The sequence below is a fragment of the Mauremys mutica genome, chromosome 20 (assembly GCF_020497125.1).
Source record: "Mauremys mutica isolate MM-2020 ecotype Southern chromosome 20, ASM2049712v1, whole genome shotgun sequence".
In the NCBI taxonomy this organism is placed as follows: Eukaryota; Metazoa; Chordata; order Testudines; family Geoemydidae; genus Mauremys; species Mauremys mutica.
The window spans coordinates 22,154,151-22,172,795 of NC_059091.1; the positions used below are offsets into that span (position 1 = coordinate 22,154,151).

Genomic DNA, 18,645 nt, shown 5'->3' on the forward strand with positions numbered 1-18,645 from the left:
GCAGGGGGTGGGGCCCGGACGCCTGGGTTCTATCCCGGCTGGGAAGGGGGGATCCAGTGCTCGGGGCAGGGGGTGGGGCCCGGACGCCTGGGTTCTATCCCGGCTGGGAAGGGGGGATCCAGTGCTCAGGGCAGGGGGTGGGGCCCGGACGCCTGGGTTCTATCCCGGCTGGGAAGCGGGGATCCAGTGCCCAGGGCAGGGGGTGGGGCAGGGAAGGCGCGGCCAGAGGCGGTTGCAGCCACTGATTGGCTAGGCTTCAAAGAGTGGGCGGGCCTTCCCCTCGGATTGGCTAGATCAACCAGAGCGGGCGGTTGGAAGGGGCGGGACCGGAACGGAGAACGATTTCTGATTAGCTACCACCCGGGGACGGGGCGGGACATCCCTCCGGATTGGCCCGGGGCGAGGCGCGGGCGGGGCAATGTCGGCGGCGCTGCGGCGGGCGCTGGGCGCAGCTGGGCCCGGCCCGGCCCCGGCCCCGGCGCTGGTGCTGGGCCCGGCCGGCTCGGGCCGCTCGGCGCTGCTGTTCCGGGCGGCGCTGGGCGGGCCCCGCGCGCTCTTCCTGGCGCCCCGCGCCCTGCAGCGGCTGCCGGGGGCCCGGCGCGGGGAGAGCGACCCGCGCGGCCTGCAGGTGAGGGGCGGGGCCAAGAGCCTGGGCGGGGCCTGTGGGGAAATGGGGCGGGGCCAAGAGCCGGGGCGGGGCCTGTGGGGAAATGGGGCGGGGCCAAGAGCCTGGGCGGGGCCTGTGGGGAAATGGGGCGGGGCCAAGAGCCTGGGCGGGGCCTGTGGGGAAATGGGGCGGGGTCTTAGGGGGCTGGGGTTACTTTCTCCCGGGAGGGCTGAATGGGGGGAGAAGCTGGAGGCTGCAGTGCTGGGTGGGTGGGAGGGGGGGAGCTAAGGGGTGGGGCTTCATGGCAGGGGAGGAGCCTAAGGGGCAGGGCATAGGATAAAGGGAGGGGCTTGAGGGGTGGGAGGGGCTTTTTGGAGGTGGGGGGGTGGTGCTGGCCTAGGACAGGGACTGGACCTGGTTGGGGGGAGGGGCTGCTGGGTTGGGGCTGGCGGGGGGAGGCCTGGTGAGGGAGGGGATCGCAGGCTGGGCTGGGGCCGACCCAGTTCAATAGCTCCCTCCCTTCCCCACCCTAGCGCATCCAGTTCCTCTACCCGCCCTCGCTGCGGGAGCTGCTGCGCCTCTTGGCCTCGCTGCCCCAGAGCCTGCCTGGGCCCCCTGCCCTCCTCCTGCTGGACGGGCTGGAGCAGTACCTCGCTGCTTGCCCTGGCCCCCAGGCGGCCGCCCGGCTCTCAGCCCTGCTGGTGGACACGGCTTCGTACTTCACGGGGCGCCTCGGCGCGGACCCCCAAGGATCTGCCCCCTGCTGCCAGCTCGTCGCCTCCATGCAGGTCTCCGGGGAAACAGCGGCTGAGGATCATCTCGGCGTCCTCCAGCGCTACTTCCCAGCCCAGTGCTGGCTGTGCCCAGCCCCGGCGGCAGCCTCGGGCCAGGAGGACTGCGGGGGCGACCGCGTGTTCAGGGCGCGCCTGTCCCAGCCCGGTGCCGCAGACCAGGAATGGAAGCTGGGATTCACCCTCGATGGAGAGATGAGGGTGTCCCCGGTTCCGTGGGGCCGTGCAGAGGATCCAGGGGCGGCAGACACAGACACAGACAGAGCTGCCGCGGCTGGCAAATGACCCCTGGGGCTCTGGAGATGTAAATTTGTCTGTGGGTTTCTGGCCTGGCCGTTGGCTGAACCTTGGGCGATTTAGGGGGAAATCCGTCTCTGTACGTCCCCTCCTTGCCCTGCTTGGTTTGCCACCCCCAGTGAATAGAAATGAAGGAAAATTCAACAGTTCAAATCTATTTATTCCAGTACCGCCGAAGGAACAGCCGAGATCGCGCCAGGTGCTGCACGGACACAGAGCAATACGCACTCTCTACCCCTGAATCTAATTTATTTTCCACGGTTTCAGCTCTCTGGGGAGGTGGGATGACCTGACCGGTTAGCTGCGCCCAGCTCTGAGGGGGAGTCTATCTGTTCCAGTGCGTAGGATGCAGGGCTCGGAGCAGAGGAGATTGGGCTTCTGTTCCTGGCTCTGCCACTCATTACCTGCTCTCTGACCTCGAGAAAGTCACTTTCCCCATTAGACCTCACTCCCCATCTAGAGCCAGTAATAGAATCTGATTCCAGCCCCTCCCAGATCTGGGAGTAGAACCCAGGAGTCCTGGCTCCCAGACCCCCCCCCCCATTCTAACCCACTAGACCCCACTCCCCTCCCACAGCCATGAGTGTCCCTCACAGCTGGCTTAGTGCCATGGAGCTGATCTGGCACAGAGCTGGGGGCACGGGCACAAGGAGGGTGGAGCCACGAATCAGGCCCAGCAGCTCCCTGCTGCCTTGGCTGCAGCCGTCAGCTCCTGCCCCCTCCCGGGCTCCCTTCCCAAGTGACTTACCCTGCCATTGGAGCCGCGCCAGTCCCAGCCGCAGCCTGAGCCGCTGCTGATAACCCCCGGGGGGCTGGTTGCTGTGGAGATAATCGCTATCAGGTGGGGACGTGTTCTCACGCTGGTGGGGGGGCTGGACCCAAGCGGAGCTACTCCCCCGATTCTGCCCCTGGCACCGTCAACGCCTGGGCTGAGAGCCAGGGGAGTCACTGATGCCCAGGGGCACGGGAGAGCCAGCAGTGTCCAGGGCCCCATTGCCACGTTTCCTTGCACTAGTGCTGTGCACGTGCGAGACCCCGGCACGTGGGACAGGCAGCCATGCATGCTGGCTTTATCCAGTGTCGCGCAGGGCTCCTCAGGCCCTGCTACGAGGAGCGGAAAACGTGATTTCGCTGTATGATCCGGGATCCCATTGTGCCAGGCCCTGTACAAACTCAGGTTACAAAGCCAATCCCTGCCCTACAGAGGTTCCAGTCTCTCCCCCGGCGCAGCAAAGGGCTGCTCGGGACGGCAGAGCCCAAAACACGTCTGTGAGGGGCTCTGGCTGGTCTATAAAGCTACGGGTGGGATCCCAGGGAGTTGGGAGGCCAGGGACAGACGTGGTGGATGGGGAAGGAGGTTTCTCCCCGGCAGAGAAGGCAGCAGCCCCCTGGAGGAGCAGTGAGGGGAGAAGAGACCTAACTGGTTTGAAGCCGGAGCTCGGTCGGTTTCCGACAGCTGGTGTAACGGGGCGTCCGGGATGCGTGGAGCCTTCCCCAGCTGAGACTAGGCAGACGTGGAGTGGGAAAAACCAGCCCGTTTAGATCACGCATCCAGCCGCTGGTGGCTCCCAGCCGGGCCCCACCCCTGCCAAGGCACTGCGGAGCAGTCCCCTAGTTCTGGGGGATTCTCAACCCCCACTGGCCCTCCCACCCCTGCTCCCCTTTAACAAGCCCCTGGCCTAAGCTGGGGCCCACCGCTGCCGGGCAGGTAGGAGACGGCCCTCGACCCCCAGGCGTTTCAGTGCTGCCAGATGGGTTGCTGGTGGTGCCAGGGCGACTCAGTCCATCCGAGAGCGCCCCAGGGCAGGGACAACCCCATGGAGTTAAATACTTAAAGGGAAAATCCAAATGACAGCCCGGGTCGGTCAGTATTGTCAGCCCTGTTTTACAAGTGGGGAAACTGAGGTGCAGAAAGGGGGGGAAATGCCCAGGGTCACAAAGCAAGTCGGTGGCACAGCTGGGATAGAACCCAGCAGTCCTGACTCCCAGCTCCCCTAACTCTAACCACTAGGCCAGACTCTTCTCCCACAGCTGGGGCTAGAACCCAAGAGCCCTGAGACCCGGCCCCCCCACTCCCACCTCTGGCCCCTGCTGCCTGACTAATAAATTGGTCACAGCAGTAACAGATTTACAGGGGTAACGGGGCTTTTTGAGCTCCCCTCCCCCGCCCCCCGTACACACAAGTACAAAAAGAAAAGGGGCAGGAAGCAGGATTGCAGGACTCCCAGCATCCCTTGCAGCTGAGCCAGGCTTGGGCGGGGGGGCAGAGTGGGTGGGCTCCCCTTGGTGGCACAGGGGGCTGCAGCTTCCACCCAGCTCGTGTTTCGAATCCAAGGCAGCTCGGGGGGGGGGGGGGGGATTGGTGGTCGCGCCCCCTGCTGGCAGGTTGATCCCTGACCACCTGCTCCGCGGATGTAACACCCGGCACTGGCCGCGTTGCCCATGGCCCATCCGGCCAGGTGGGAGTTTCCATCCCCGCAAGAGCCCAGTCTGAGCCTGAGCTGGGGTCGTGTGGAATCCACCTCCACTGGCTTCCCCACAGCCTTGCAAGCCCCAGGCAAGGGGGAGCTGGTGCTGGGGTCATATGTCCGTCCTCCAGGCACGGGGCCCCTCTGCGTCCTGCTGGGACGGGGTGTCCTTTACAATACATCATGCCAGGACGGGGTCCCCTCAACGTCTTCCAGGCATGGGGCCCCTCTGAGTCCTGCTGGGACGGGGGTCTCCTTTATATCATCCCAGGTCCCCTCTGTGTCCTGCTGGGACGGGGGTCTCCTTTATATCATCCCGGGTCCCCTCAACACCCTGCTGGGACAGGGTCCCTGCTATGTTCTGGTGAGATGGGGTGTCCTATACATCATGCCAGGACGGGGTCCCCTCAACATCCTCCAGGCACGGGGCCCCTCTGTGTCCTGCTGGGACGGGGTCCCCTCAACGTCCTCCAGGCACGGGGCCCCTCTGTGTCCTGCTGGGATGGGGTCCCCTCAACGTCCTCCAGGCATGGGGCCCCTCTGCATCCTGCTGGGACGGGGTGTCCTTTACATCATGCCAGGATGGGGTCCCCTCAATGTCCTGCTGGGATGGGGGTCTCCTTTACATCATCCCAGGTCCCCTCAACATCCTGTTTGGTCGGGGTCCCCGCTACGTCCTGCTGGGACGGGGTCCCCGCTACGTCCTGCCAGGAAGGAGTTTCCGCCACGTCCAGCAGACGTGGGGTTCCACCTCTGTTCTCCAGGCCCGGAGTCCCCTGCCCATCCACTGGCACTATGAGCACACCACATAGCTGGCTGGGAAGGGCTGGGCCTGGCACCCATCCTGGCACAGGTTGGTGTAGAGGTTGGGCCGGTGGGTGCTGGTGCCCAGGGGGCTGTAGTCAGCGGAGATCCCTGAGTCGGACACCAGCAGGTAGCTGTATTTGAGCGGGCGCTGGTGCCCACAGGGGGCCAGCAGCTCCGAACTGGGGTCGAAGACGGTGTACTCGAAGCTGGAGGAGGACGAGACCCGCTCCTCCGGGACAGGCTCCGGTGTAGCCCCCGGGGGGCCCAGCTCCTGCCCCATGGCAGGGGGGCTTTCAGAGCCCGCACTGCTTTGGGCATCTGGCAGGAGCAGAGAGGCCTCACCCAGACTGCATGGCATCAGCTGTTCATCCAGCACCAGGTAGTCATCCTGGGGCTCCACGGGCGGCTCAGGGCGGGTGGGCAGGACCAAGCCCTGGGCTTTAGGGGGCAGAAGGGGCACCGGCCCCTCCGCCTTGGATTCGCGGCCCTCAGACAGCACCTCCAGCATGGTGGGCGGCTCCTCCAAGTAGCCAGGGTTCGCGCTCCACCACAGGTAGGCGTTCCTGTGTCCCAGCCAGAGCTGCAAAGGCAACAGGGCCTGGATCACCAGAGAGGCTGGGGAGGGGTGGGGGGCACCGACTGAGCCAAGCCTGGGGGTCTGAGCCCCCTCTCTGCACCCCTAGACTCTCAGGTTCTGCCTGTCCCCCACCAGCTCCTGCCAGCCCCTTTGTTTTAAACCAAGGGTTTATGTAGGGCCTACAACAACAATGCCTAGCGTTTGGCAGCATGGAAACCAGCCCCGGGCTCACTCCCCATCTTGGCCCTTGTCTGGCGGCTCCCCCATCTCTAAGCATCTCCCCCCTGGACAATCGCCCTGGTCCCCCAGGCCAGTGTGTTCCCCTGCATCAGACCCCCCCCCATATCCCCAGCACAGATGCCCTCGGGGCAGGGTGGTGACCCCCTGCAGGCCCTGGTGGCCAGACCCCTCCATGCGTCAATGGGCTGCAGCCCCCTGCAGCGCCCCTGGGCCCCCCGGCCAGGGCAGGATCTGGTACCTGGAAGTTTCCCTTGTAGAGGGTGAAAAGCCCCTCGAATTTGTGCTCCGGGCTGGGAATCACCGGCCACAGCTTCTTCTTCAAAAACCTGGGGGGGAGGGGGGCAGTGGTGAACAGGAGACAAGTCCTGGCGTGAACCTCCCCCCCCTCCATGGAAATGTGCGTGCACCCACCCTGCAAACGCTCGGGGGCCATTGGCTGCAGGGGGCTCGGGAGATACGGCCCCCAGCACCACCCACACGCCTCGCGCATCCCCTCACACAACCGCCAAGCGTCTGCACACACGTGACAACACGCATGTGCATGCTACCACACACAAGGCCATGCAGGCCTGGGGACTCCCCCAGTGTGGCAGGCGCGTGCTCCCCCCACCAGTGCCTTGAAGCCTTAGCCCAGAGGGGCCCAGGGGGTGGGGAATGGGCTGTCCCGTGGGCAGGGGCGCAGCGGGCGGTACCTGCGGTGGGTGAGAAGGGCAAAGAGGGCCAGGAGCACCACGATGAGCACCAGGATGAGCGACAGCGACAGGATCAGGGGGTCCAGATCTGCAAGGTGGGGAGGCAGGGTCAGCCCAGGCTGCGGGCACGAGTGACCCCAGGGATGGCGCCAGCTGCCTCCAGTGGGATCACAGCGAAGGGCCCAGGATCAGCCCCCCCCCAGATCAGCCCACGGCCCCTCCATCCCCACTGCACCCCATTATCCCCTGCCAGCCCACAGCCCCTCCCCCCATCCCCCTGCTATCCCCTGCCAGCCCATGGCCCCTCCCACCACTATCCCCTGCCTGCCCATGGCCCCTCCATCCCCACCGCACCCCACTATCCCCTGCCAGCCCACAGCCCCTCCCCCGATCCCCCTGCTATCCCCTGCCAGCCCATGGCCCCTCCCCCCCAATCCCCCACTATCCCCTGCCAGCCCACAGCCCCTCCATCCCCACTGCACCCTACTATCCCCTGCCAGCCCACAGCCCCTCCCCCCATCCCCCTGCTATCCCCTGCCAGCCCATGGCCCCTCCCACCTCTATCCCCTGCCTGCCCATGGCCCCTCCCCCCACTATCCCCTGCCTGCCCACGGCCCCTCCATCCCCATCCCCCCACTATCCCCCGCCACCCAATGACCCCTCTACCCCCATCCCCCCGCTATCCCCTGCCAGCCCATGGCCCCTCCATCCCCACCGCACCCCGCTATCCCCCGCCACCCAATGACCCCTCTACCCCCATCCCCCCGCTATCCCCTGCCAGCCCACGGCCCCTCCATCCCCACCCCCCCGCTATTCCCCCCACCCAGCACGGGAGGGCCCCGGGGGGGGCTCACCGTGGGGCGTCACCACGGTGACCGGCGCCGACCAGGCGCTCCAGTAGCCGCTGTAGCTGACGCCGTCGGGCCGGACGCGCACGGCCAGGGTGTAGCGGGTCCGGCCCCGCAGGTTGAGGATGAGGCACTCGGTGCGGCCGTCGGGGATGTCGACCTGCAGGGGCGGGAGGGGAGGGTGAGGGGCGCTGGGCGGGGGGGCTGCCCGGGCGGGGCAGGGGGGGCAGGGTGAGTGGCGCTGGGCGGGGTGGGGGGGGAGCCCGGGTGGGGCGGGGGCGGGGGGGCAGGGTGAGGGGCGCTGGGCGGGGGGGCGCCCGGGCGGGTCGGGAGGGGCGCTGGGCGGGAGGGGTGCCCAGGCGGGGCGGGAGGGGGAGGGGCGCTGGGCGGGGGGGGAGCCCGGGCGGGAGGGGAGGGTGAGGGGCACTGGGCGGGGGGGCAGGGGGAGGGGCGCTGGGCGGGGGGGGAGCCCGGGCGGGGCGGGAGGGGAGGGTGAGGGGCGCTGGGAGGGAGGAGGGGAGCCTGGGCGGGGCGGGGCGGGGGGGGCAGGGTGAGGGTCGCTGGGCGGGGGGGGGGCCCGGGCGGGGCGGGGGGGGAGGGGGAGGGGCGCTGGGCGGGGGGGGGAGCCCCGGCGGGGCGGGGGGGGAGGGGCGCTGGGCGGGTGGAGGGGTGGCCGGGGGGGGCCGGGTGAGGGGCGCAGGGCGGGTGGAGGGGTGCCGGGGCGGGGGGGGGGGGCCCGGGGGGGGGGCGCTGGGCGGGTGGAGGGGTGCCCAGGCGGGGGGGGGCAGGGTGAGGGGCGCTGGGCGGGTGGAGGGGTGCCCAGGCGGGGGGGCAGGGTGAGGGGCGCTGGGCGGGTGGAGGGGTGCCCGGGCGGGGCGGGGGGGCAGGGTGAGGGGCGCTGGGCGGGGCGGGGCGGGGGGGGCACTCACCGTCTGGCGCTCGGCGCCCTCGGGGGCGAAGGCCACCTCGTAGCGCAGGCTGCTCTCCAGGTAGCGCAGGCCGGGCGGCTGCCAGCTCACCGCCAGCTGCCCCGGGCTCTCGGGCGCGCGCGCCGTCAGGTTGGATGGCGGGTCCAGGAGAACTGCGGGGTGGGGTGGGGAGACGTGAGCTGGGGGGTTCAGGGGCCTGGGGGCCTGGCTGGGGCGGGGGTGGGGCTGGGAATGGGGCTCGAGGCCTTTCCCCTCTAGGGGGCGCCGGCTCCCATGTGGCCCGGGGCAGGACTCGGGGTGGGGGGGAGTGAGGCCCGGGGTCTTTCCCTTCTAGGCACTGGCTCCTGTCTGGCCCCATGGCAGGGACTGGCTGGGGGGGCAGGGAATGGGGCCCGGGACCTTTCTCCTCTGTGGGGCACAAGCTCCGATCTGGCCCGGGCCCGGAGGACTGGCTGGCTCAGGGGTGGGGAATGGGGCCCGGGGCCGGAGGACTGGCTGGCTCAGGGGTGGGGAATGGGGCCCGGGGCCTTTCCCCTCTGGGGGGCGCCGGCTCCGCTCTGGCCCGGGGCCGGAGGACCGGCTGGCTCAGGGGGACATGGAGCCTTTCCCCCCCCCCGGCTCTCACACCTACCCACTTGGTTGATCATGATGTTGCGGGCGTGGATGATGTTGCTGCTGTTGCCGGCAAAGGCGCTGACGTGCAGGAGGGTGAAGGACGGGGTGTCCTGGGGGGGGAAGACGCAGCTGAAGCGGGTGCTGTTCCAGGGCGTCCGGGCCACGCTCACGTTGCAGTGCTGTGGGGCGTCCCCCCTGTTGGAGTCGAGGAGAGAGGGGGGCGGGGGATCAGGAGCAGCAGAGCCTGGGGAGAGGGGAGGCCTTGGGTGGGGGTATCAGCATAGGGGGCATGTTTGGTGGGGCAGACATGTGGGGGGCCCAGACTGAGGGTGCAGAGGGAGGGGGCAAGGGGGCAGGCTGTGGGGTGAGACTTGGGGGCACAGAGGCATTCCAGGACCTGCCCCCTCCCCCCCTCAGCTCCCCGCAGAGGGGCCCCCGGTGGGGGAGGGGGACTCACTCCACGACGTAGAAGAAGCCGTATTCGGTGGCGCTCGGGGGGCTGCTGCTCTCCCAGAAGCAGGTCAGGTCCTCCAGGCAGCGCGTGAAACATTTGGGGTCCTGGGGCTCCTCACCCAGGAGCAGGGCAGCTGGGGACACAGGGAGGGCCCAGTTAGCAGCCACCTCTCCCCTCCCCCCCGTCCACACGGACCAACAGCCCCACCCGGCTGCGTTATCACGCGATCTCCCCCATCCTACAGTCCTGCACCCCCAAAGCCCGGCCAGCGAAGAACGCCGCTACCCTGCAGCAAACCCTGCGCCCCAGGAACATCCTGCTGCAGGGGGTTCCGAGGATTAACCGCCCCTTGCCCTGACCCGCCCAGGGAGGTGACTCCAAAAGAGACCTTCGCAGCCAGGCACAAGAACAACCCCAACCCCCAGCAGGCAACAGGCCCCAGCTGCCGCTGCGAGTGAGGGGTGTCCTCTGGAGCCAGCCGGCCCTGCCCGAGGGGCTCCTGGGGGCAGATCTCAGCTCCCTGGGTCTGCCCCACTGCAGGCGGACACCCCATGGACAGCACAGGGCTCTCCACTGGCTCGGGGCAGGAGAGTTAATGTGGTGACCCGGCTGTGTGTGAAAGCATCCCTGTGTGCACGAGTGTCTACTGACCCATGAAGGGCTATTCAATAGGGAGTGTGTGTGTATCTGTGTGCATGGGTAGCTCTGCGTCTGCACATGTGTGTGTATGTGTGTGTGTGTGTATCTGTGTGTGTGTGTGTATAGATATATGGGTGTGGATGTGTGTGTGTAGGAATAGGTGTGTGTATATATAGATATATGGCAGTGGGTGTGTGGATGTGTGTGTAGGAATAGGTGTGTATCTATGTGTGTATGTCTGTGTATGGGGGGTAGGACATGTGTGTGATTGTGTGTAGAAAATAACAACACAGCTCCTCACTACACTGTTATACTGTGTCTGTGCAGCGTCTGGCACAGCTGGGCCTTTGGGCTCTACCATAATCCAGATAATACATATGATTATTTCATGCTTCGTTTATTAGACCAGTGCCTGTTCCAGGCATTTCACGGGGATTCAGCCACGTGCAGACACTGAATTCTCCTTAGTCTCTGTCATTTTGTGTGAAGCTACTTTCTGTTAATAACTCCCAGTCTGCGTCACGCGGGGAGTCAAGAAATGATCTTTAATTAACTATTCGATATTATTACCATATAGGCTACGTTCCCTCCTTCATATAGTTTAGGAAAGTAGATTAGATAGATAGATAGATAGATAGATAGAGGGGGTGGATGGGGATAGATAGATAGAGGGGGTGTGTGGGGATAGATAGATAGATAGGGTGGATGGAAATACATAGATAGATAGATAGACGGGGTGTGTGGGGATAGATAGATAGATCGATAGATAGAGGGGGTGGATGGGGATAGATAGATAGAGGGGGTGGATGGGGATAGATAGATCGATAGATAGAGGGGGGGTGTGGGGATAGATAGATAGAGGGGGTGTGTGGGGATAGATAGATAGATAGAGGGGGTGGATGGGGATAGATAGATAGAGGGGGTGGATGGGGATAGATAGATAGAGGGTGTGTGTGTGGATAGATAGATCGATAGATAGAGGGTGTGTGTGGGGATAGACAGATAGAGGGGGTGGATGGGGATAGATAGATAGATAGAGGGGGTGTGTGGGGATAGATAGATAGATAGATAGAGGGGTGGATGGGGATAGATAGATAGAGGGGTGGATGGGGATAGATAGATAGATAGAGGGGGTGTGTGGGGATAGATAGATAGATAGATAGATAGATAGAGGGGTGGATGGGGATAGATAGATAGAGGGGTGGATGGGGATAGATAGATAGAGGGGCTGTGTGGGGATAGATAGATAGATAGATAGAGGGGGTGGATGGGGATAGATAGAGGGGTGGATGGGGATAGATAGAGCGGGTGGATGGGGATAGATAGATAGATAGAGGGGCTGTGTGGGGATAGATAGATAGATAGATAGAGGGGGTGGATGGGGATAGATAGATAGATAGAGGGGGTGGATGGGGATAGATAGATGCGGGGGTGGATGGGGATAGATAGATTAGAGTAGATTATAGAAAATGATACATTCTCTATAACCCTGTTTTAGGAGCAAAGTTCAACTTCACCGTGACTACAGAGGCGCAAGCAGCATCTCACATATCAAGAGGAGACGTGGTTTTACCAAAATGTCTGTACGGCAGAGAAAGAAAATCTCAGCGAAACAGAGAAATGTGGGGCTGGAAGGGACCTCACGAGCTCATCAGGCCCAGGCCCCCTGCACTGAGGTGGGACAAACCGGAGAGAGAACCTTGGCCATCGCTGCCAGGGGCTTGTCCCACCGTGTCCTGTCAGGGATCCCACAGCCGCCCTTGGAGGCCTGGTCCGGAGCTCAGCTCCCCTCAGAGTTCGTTAGAAAGTTTTCCCCTAAGATCTACCCTGCCTCTCTCTCGCTGCAGACGAAGGCCTTTGCTTCCTGCCCTCCCCTCGGGGCCACGGAGAACAACTGATCCCCGTCCTCCCTGGAACAGCCCTTAAGCCATTTGAAGGCTGTTCTCAGCTCCCTCCCCCCTCCCAGTCGCCTTTTCTCAGGACTAAACATGCCCAGATTTTAATCTTCTCTCCCAGGGCCGGTTTTCGAAACCTTTGATCATTTTTGTGGCTCTCCTCTGGCCTCTCTCCGGTTTGTCCACATCCTTCTTAAAGCGCAGCGCCCAGGAGACTCCGGCTGGAGCCTCGTCAGTGCCGCGCAGAACGGGACAATCACCACCCGTGTCTCACATATGATGCTCCTGCTAATACACCCCCGAATATTGGCTGGTTTCACAACTGCATCGCGTTGCTGGCTCGTTCGCTTGGTGACTCACTCTAACCCCCGGCTCCTCTTCCTGACACAAGACGTTTGATTTTTCCTTCCTGAGTGAAGCACTTTGCACTTGTACTGAATTTCCTCTTCTTGATTTCAGGCCAATTTGTCCGGGCGGTTTTGACTTCGAATCCTGCCCTCCAAAGTGCTTGCAACCCCTCCCGGCTTGGTGTTAGCCACAGACGTATCGGCACACACTCCACTCCGTTATCCAAGTCACTAACACAAATACTGAACGGTACACGACCCAGGACTGACCCCTGTAGGACCCCAGCAGACACCCTCCCAGTTTCGTGGGCTACAACCCCGCTTCATTGGATGCACGTAGTGGATGAAGTGGGTTTTAGCCCACGAAAGCTTATGCTCAAATAAATGTGTTAGTCTCTAAGGTGCCAGAAGTCCTCCTGTTCTTTTTGCAGATACAGACTAACACGGCTGCCACTCTGAAACCTCCCGGTTCGACAGCCAACCATTGAAAACTCCCCTCGGAGTCCAATTTCTCAACCAGCTGTGCACCCACCGTCTAGTAATGGCATCTAGGCTGCATTTCCTTAGGTTGCTTATGAGGCTGTCACGTGGGCCTGCATCAAAAGCTTTACTGAAATCAAGATATTTCCTGTCTGCAGCTCACTGGGCCAGTAACCCTGTCGAAGAAGGAAATGAGGTTGGTTTGCCACGATTTGTTCCTCACAACTCCATGCTGGCTAGTCCTTATTCTCCTAGTATCCTCTAGGGGTTTACCAACTTTAATCGTTTGTTCCGGTATCTTTCCAGGTACAGAAGTCAGGCTGACTGGTCTATAATTCCCTGGGTCCTCTTTGTTCCCCTTTTACAAGATAGATATTACGTTTGCCCCTGTCCAGTCCTCTGGGGCCTCCATGACGTCTCGAAGATCATCGCGAACGGTTCCCAGATTGCTTCAGCGAGTTCCTTAAGTAACCGAGGATGAGTCTCATCAGACCCTGCCAACTTGAGCACATCCAACTTATTTAAACATGCTTGAACGTGATCTTCCCCTTGCGGTCCTTCCCCCTGGTTAATATTCACTGTGTTAAGTACCTGGGCACCGTTAGCCGTTTTCATGAAGACTGAAGCAAAATGGGCACGATACACTTCAGCCTTCTCGATGTCGTCAGTTCATAAACTCATAGACTGAAGGTCAGAAGGGACCATTATGGTCACCTAGTCTGACCTCCTGCACAACGCAGCCCCAGAATCTCACCCACCCACTCCTGGAACAAACCCCTGACCTAGGTCTGAGTTACTGAAGTCCTCAGATCGTGGTTTGAAGACCTCAAGCTGCAGAGAATCCTCCAGCCAGTGACCCCTGCCCCATGCTGCAGAGGAAGGCGAAAAACCTCCAGGGCCTCTGCCAATCTGCCCTGGATTATGAGCTCTCCTTCCCTGCTAAGCAGAGGACCTCCACTTTCCTTTGCGTTTCTCTTGCTCCTAATGGATTTAAAGAACCTCTTCTTGCTTTACATGACCCTCGCAGGTGTGACTCAGTTTGTGCCTTAGCCTGTCTGATTTTGTCCCTACAGGCTTGTGCTGGTCTTTTGTTCTCCTCCTGAGCAGGTCATCCGGGTTTCCACTCTTTGTAGGATTCCTTTTTGATTTTCAGGTCACTAACGAGCTCTGGGAGGAGCCCCGTTGGCCTCTTACTGTTCTTCTGCGCTCTCCTTCGCATTGGGCTACTTCACAGTTGTGCCTTTCATAGTGTCTCCTTGAGAAGCCGCCAGCTCAACTCCTTTATCCCACAGATTTGCTTCCCGTGGGACCTCAGCTGCCAGTTCTTGGAGTTTGTCAGCGTCTGCTTTTTTGGATGTCCATTGTCCTGTTCCTTCCTTTCCCTCGAAACACGGAATCTATCCCGTCACAATCACTTCCACCAAAAAAGAAAAGAGGAGACTAAGGGGGGATATGATAGAGGTATGTAAAATCATGAGTGATGTGGAGAAAGTGAATAAGGAAAAGTTATTTACTTGTTCCCATAATATAAGAACTAGGGGCCACCAAATGAAATTAACGGGCAGCAGGTTTAAAACAAATAAAAGGAAGTTCTTCTTCACTCAGCGCACAGTCAACCTGTGGAACTCCTTGCCTGAGGAGGCTGTGAAGGCCAGGACTATAACAGCATTTAAAAGAGAACTAGATAAATTCATGGAAGTTAAGCCCATGAATGGCTACTAGCCAGGATGGGTAAGGAATGGTGTCCCTCGCCTCTGTTCGTCAGAGGGTGGAGATGGATGGCAGGAGAGAGATCACTGATCATTGCCTGTTAGGTTCACTCCCTCTGGGGCACCTGCATTGGTCACTGTCGGAAGACAGGACACTGGGATGGGTGGACCTTTGGTCTGACCCACTCTGGCCATTCTTATGTTCACCCAAATTGCCTTCCAACTTCAGATTTGCAACCACTGATCAGAATCAAGTCAAAACTGCCTGTGCCCCGGTTACTTCCTCCGCTGCAGGGCTGCCCGGGGGGGGGGGGCAGGGGCCCCCACGAGAATATCGTATTCTATAGTATTGCAACTTTTTTTTATGGAAGGGGCCCCCGAAATTGCTTTGCCCCCGGCCCCCTGACTCCTCCGGGCGGCCCTGCTCCGCTGGCTGGAACGAACAGCTGGCCCCAGCACAGTGCAGCAGAGTCCTGGAAATCTTGCCAAATTCCTTTCCCAACAGATGTCTGGGGAGGTGAAGTTCCACCCCCGCCCCCACCCCCCCTTACTACCAGGTCTTGTGTTTTGGATCCTTCTGTTATTCGTTCTAGAAATGCCTCCTCCACCTCCTCTCCCTGATCTGGGGTAAACCCCCCAACCGTGATGTCCCCCCTCTCCCCCCCCCCTTTTCTCTTTGAGTTGTTCTGCCTCCCGCCTCCTTCAGGCCAAGGCCGTTCAAAACAACCTTGTATGCGACACCTGATAAGGCCGTTTCAGACGCTGTCCAGGCTTAGATGTACTACGTGAAATACGGTTTGGAAAACATTCCAAGAGGCTAGATAGTAAACAAACACACAATATACAGATATACACACGCGCAGCTATAGACACGCATCCTCTTCAGAGATACATAAATAGCCGTGAGACGTGTGTGTATCATACACGTGTCTATCTATATTTGTGTGTGTGTATATATGTACTCCAGAGACACAGATTTCTGCACACACTCACACATTTGACATACATACACATACACCAAGAGGCAGACACTCACATATTTTACATAGACCCACAAATTATACACACACTTCTCTATCTGTACATAGATCCACATCTCGCTGTCTGTACACGGCAGCTTCTCATCATGCATCTTTCCGACATGCACCCCACCCCGTCCGTATATAGCTACACAGCTACCTCCTTAGCCATACAGTTCATCTTTTTACCATGTACATTTCTCCAAAGATATTTCACATAACACACACGCTTGTGCAACCGCCCCCCACGCTTATCTGTGCACGGGCTTGGGAGGAGCAGATTGGTATCAGTAAATGTTGATTTCACACAGTACAGGCACAAACTGATAACAAGTGTTTCCGCCGATGATCAGTGAAACGTACAGCGCGGCAGAGCGCTGCCCGAGGAGGCAGGAGCTTGATTTAAGGCTGTTTCCTTTGTGTATTTCGATACGTGACATTGACCCTTTGGGTTGTACCGATTAGAAAGCTTGAACTTTTTGCATCTGAACGTCTAGTGCCATTAAATAATTGTCATCAACACCCCCCATTGGCTGATTAAAACCCCCAATTTTGTGCAGCTATGAAGATTTAGCTCAATGCAAATCTAAAAAAAACACCTTACGAATAAACACCGAGATTATCCGTCCAACTGCTCAAAAATAAAAATCAAATTTGCCCAAGCCTGGCTCTGCAGCACTTCTAGGAGGTTGCCGCTAATTACCTCTGCGTCTATATAACGTGTCAGCACATGGGCCAGTGGGTCAGCGATAAACTCTGCCAGGGGGCTTCCCCCAACTGCAGCATCCTTCTGGAGATGCTCAGAGCACTGGCGGTTACGGCCATGTAGGCATCTGGATGGAGGGATGGGTGTGTGGAGATAGATAGATAGATAGATAGATAGATAGAGGGGGTGTGTGGGAATAGATAGATAGATAGAGGGGGTGTATGGGGAGAGAGGCGCGGGAACGGGTCGGCTCTGCTGTAGTTCAGGCTCTTGGTAGGACAGAGGTGTCTGAGGCCGGAGAGCCGGCTGGAGCAGGGCCGCCCGGAGGATTCAGGGGGCCGGGGGCAAAGCAATTTCAGGGGCCCCTTCCATAAAAAAGAGCTGCAATCCTATAGGATACGATATTCTCGTGGGGGGCCCAGGGCCTGGGGAAATTGCCCCACTTGCCCCCCCCCCCAGGGCGGCCCTGGGCTGGAGCGATATGTGTGTCAGGGGATCGATCGGGCAGCCCCACACACTGGGCTAAGACATCAGAGCATGTTTCACAGCCACATTCACTAAAGCTGGGTACACACATGTGCACGCACACACCCAGCATGCACTCAGCACAAATGCCTGCAAGCGCACCCCCCACACTCACGCATGTGCCCGCACACCCGCACACACACGTGAATACACACACACATGCACACACCCGCATGCACACACACATTCACGCACACACACGTGAACACACACATGCACGCACACATGTGAACACACACATATGTGAACACACACATGCACACACACATGAATACACAGACCCGCATGCACACACACCCCCGCACACACACACACACATTCACACATGCACACGTGTGCACACACACATTCATGCACACATGAACACAAACGTGCACGCACACACACGTGAACACACACATTCATGCACGCACACGTGAACACACACACGTGAACACACACATTCGTGCACACACACGTGAACACACACACCCGCACACACTAGCTGTCAGGTTCTACCAGCAGAGGCAGGAAATCGGTTTCCTGTTATGAAACACTCCTGCCCATGCCCCTGCCTGGCCCCCGGGCCGCTCACCCGCCCCCAGCCCGCAGGGCACTGCCAGCCCCCCGGGCCCGCGCTGGTACCTTGGATGTTGAAGTCGTTGCCGGGGCCGGCTCCCTCCTGCGTGGTGCAGGCGGCCCAGAGCAGCACGGTGCAGAGGGCAGCGATGTGGCTCCGATGAGGCTCCATGGCCCGGGGAAGGGACAACCGGAGCGCTCAGCGTCTGGCCTGGCAGGGCTCCCTGGCTGCAGGTTGTGGCTGCGCTCGGGGCGGGCGGGCTGGGAGGGGACAGATAAGGGCTGGGCTGGGGCTGCTGCTAGGGGAGGCTGAGGAGCAGGGCAGGGAGTTGGAGAGGAGCCAGGAGCGGTAGAGACGCCCCCACATCTCCCCCATTGCCCCCTCCACTGCCTTGGGGAGGGGATCATTGGGGCTGGACAGGGGATCCAGATCACTGCCCCGTGGGATCCAGGGGGGAGCAGATCACTGCCCCGTGGGATCCAGGGGGAGCGGATCACTGCCCTGTGGGATGCAGGGGGAGCGGATCACTGCCCTGTGGGATCCAGGGGGAGCGGATCACTGCCCCATGGGATCCAGGGGGGAGCGGATCACTGCCCCATGGGATCCAGGGGGGAGCGGATCACTGCCCTGTGGGATGCAGGGGGGAGTGGATCACTGCCCTGTGGGATCCAGGGGAGCAGATCACTGCCCAGTGCAATCCAGGGGGAGCAGATCACTGCCCCGTGGGATCCAGGGGGGGAGCGGATCACTGCCCCGTGGGATCCAGGGGGAGCGGATCACTGCCCTGTGGGATCCAGGGGGGAGCGGATCACTGCCCCGTGGGATCCAGGGGGAGCAGATCACTGCCCCATGGGATGCAGGGGATTCTGCCTGGTGGGATACAATGGGGGACTGTGGATCAGTGACCGTTGGGATCCAGGATCACACAGGATTCACTGGCCCTTTGGATGCACAGCTGGGGAGTTGATCAGACGAGGCAGTGACTCCCCACCCATGGGCTCTAGCAGGGCCGATCCTGCACTTTGCAGCGGGGGGATCGAGCGGGAGATGGCAGCCGGCTCCCTCCCCCTGCAGCACACAGGGACACTCAGGCCCAGCTCACGGGACCTGAGCCAAACGGGGGGGGGGGGGGGAGGGGTGATGCACCCCAGACACAGAGAGTGCTGGAAAGAGGGTGTTAAAGGGGACTTAGACACCCCCCGCCTGCACTCCCCAACCGTCGGGCTGGAAGGAAGGCAGGTCCCTTCCCCGCAGCAGCAAGATAATCAAACCCTCCCAGGGGACGTTGGGGCTGGACAGCAGATAAAACAGGGCGTTGTGATGCCAGCACACTGGGATTGCTGCTTTTGTGCCTTGCAAGACCCCTAGAGGTGCCAACCCAGATCAGGGCCCCCCTGTGCCAGGGGCTGTGCAGACCCCGACCGAGATCAGGGTCCCCCTT

The 18,645-nt window shown here is 61.1% G+C and overlaps 2 protein-coding genes across 2 annotated transcripts; one reads left to right on the forward strand and one right to left on the reverse strand.

The window, feature by feature from the left end:
• Positions 1 to 418: 418 nt before the first annotated feature.
• SWSAP1 (SWIM-type zinc finger 7 associated protein 1) lies at positions 419 to 1,839 on the forward strand. The gene is made up of 2 exons (XM_044995238.1): positions 419 to 628; positions 1,141 to 1,839. The coding sequence occupies exons 1-2, from the start codon at positions 419 to 421 to the stop codon at positions 1,681 to 1,683; spliced, it is 753 nt and encodes a 250-aa protein (XP_044851173.1). The 3' UTR covers positions 1,684 to 1,839.
• A 3,117-nt stretch (positions 1,840 to 4,956) lies between these two features.
• Positions 4,957 to 17,436, reverse strand: EPOR (erythropoietin receptor). Its single transcript, XM_044995239.1, has 8 exons — positions 17,270 to 17,436; positions 9,329 to 9,458; positions 8,888 to 9,066; positions 8,257 to 8,408; positions 7,334 to 7,487; positions 6,480 to 6,567; positions 6,026 to 6,113; positions 4,957 to 5,550 (listed from the first exon to the last, which is right to left on the reverse strand). Exons 1-8 carry the CDS (start codon positions 17,373 to 17,375, stop codon positions 4,957 to 4,959), a joined length of 1,491 nt encoding a protein of 496 aa, XP_044851174.1. The 5' UTR covers positions 17,376 to 17,436.
• Positions 17,437 to 18,645: the final 1,209 nt, after the last annotated feature.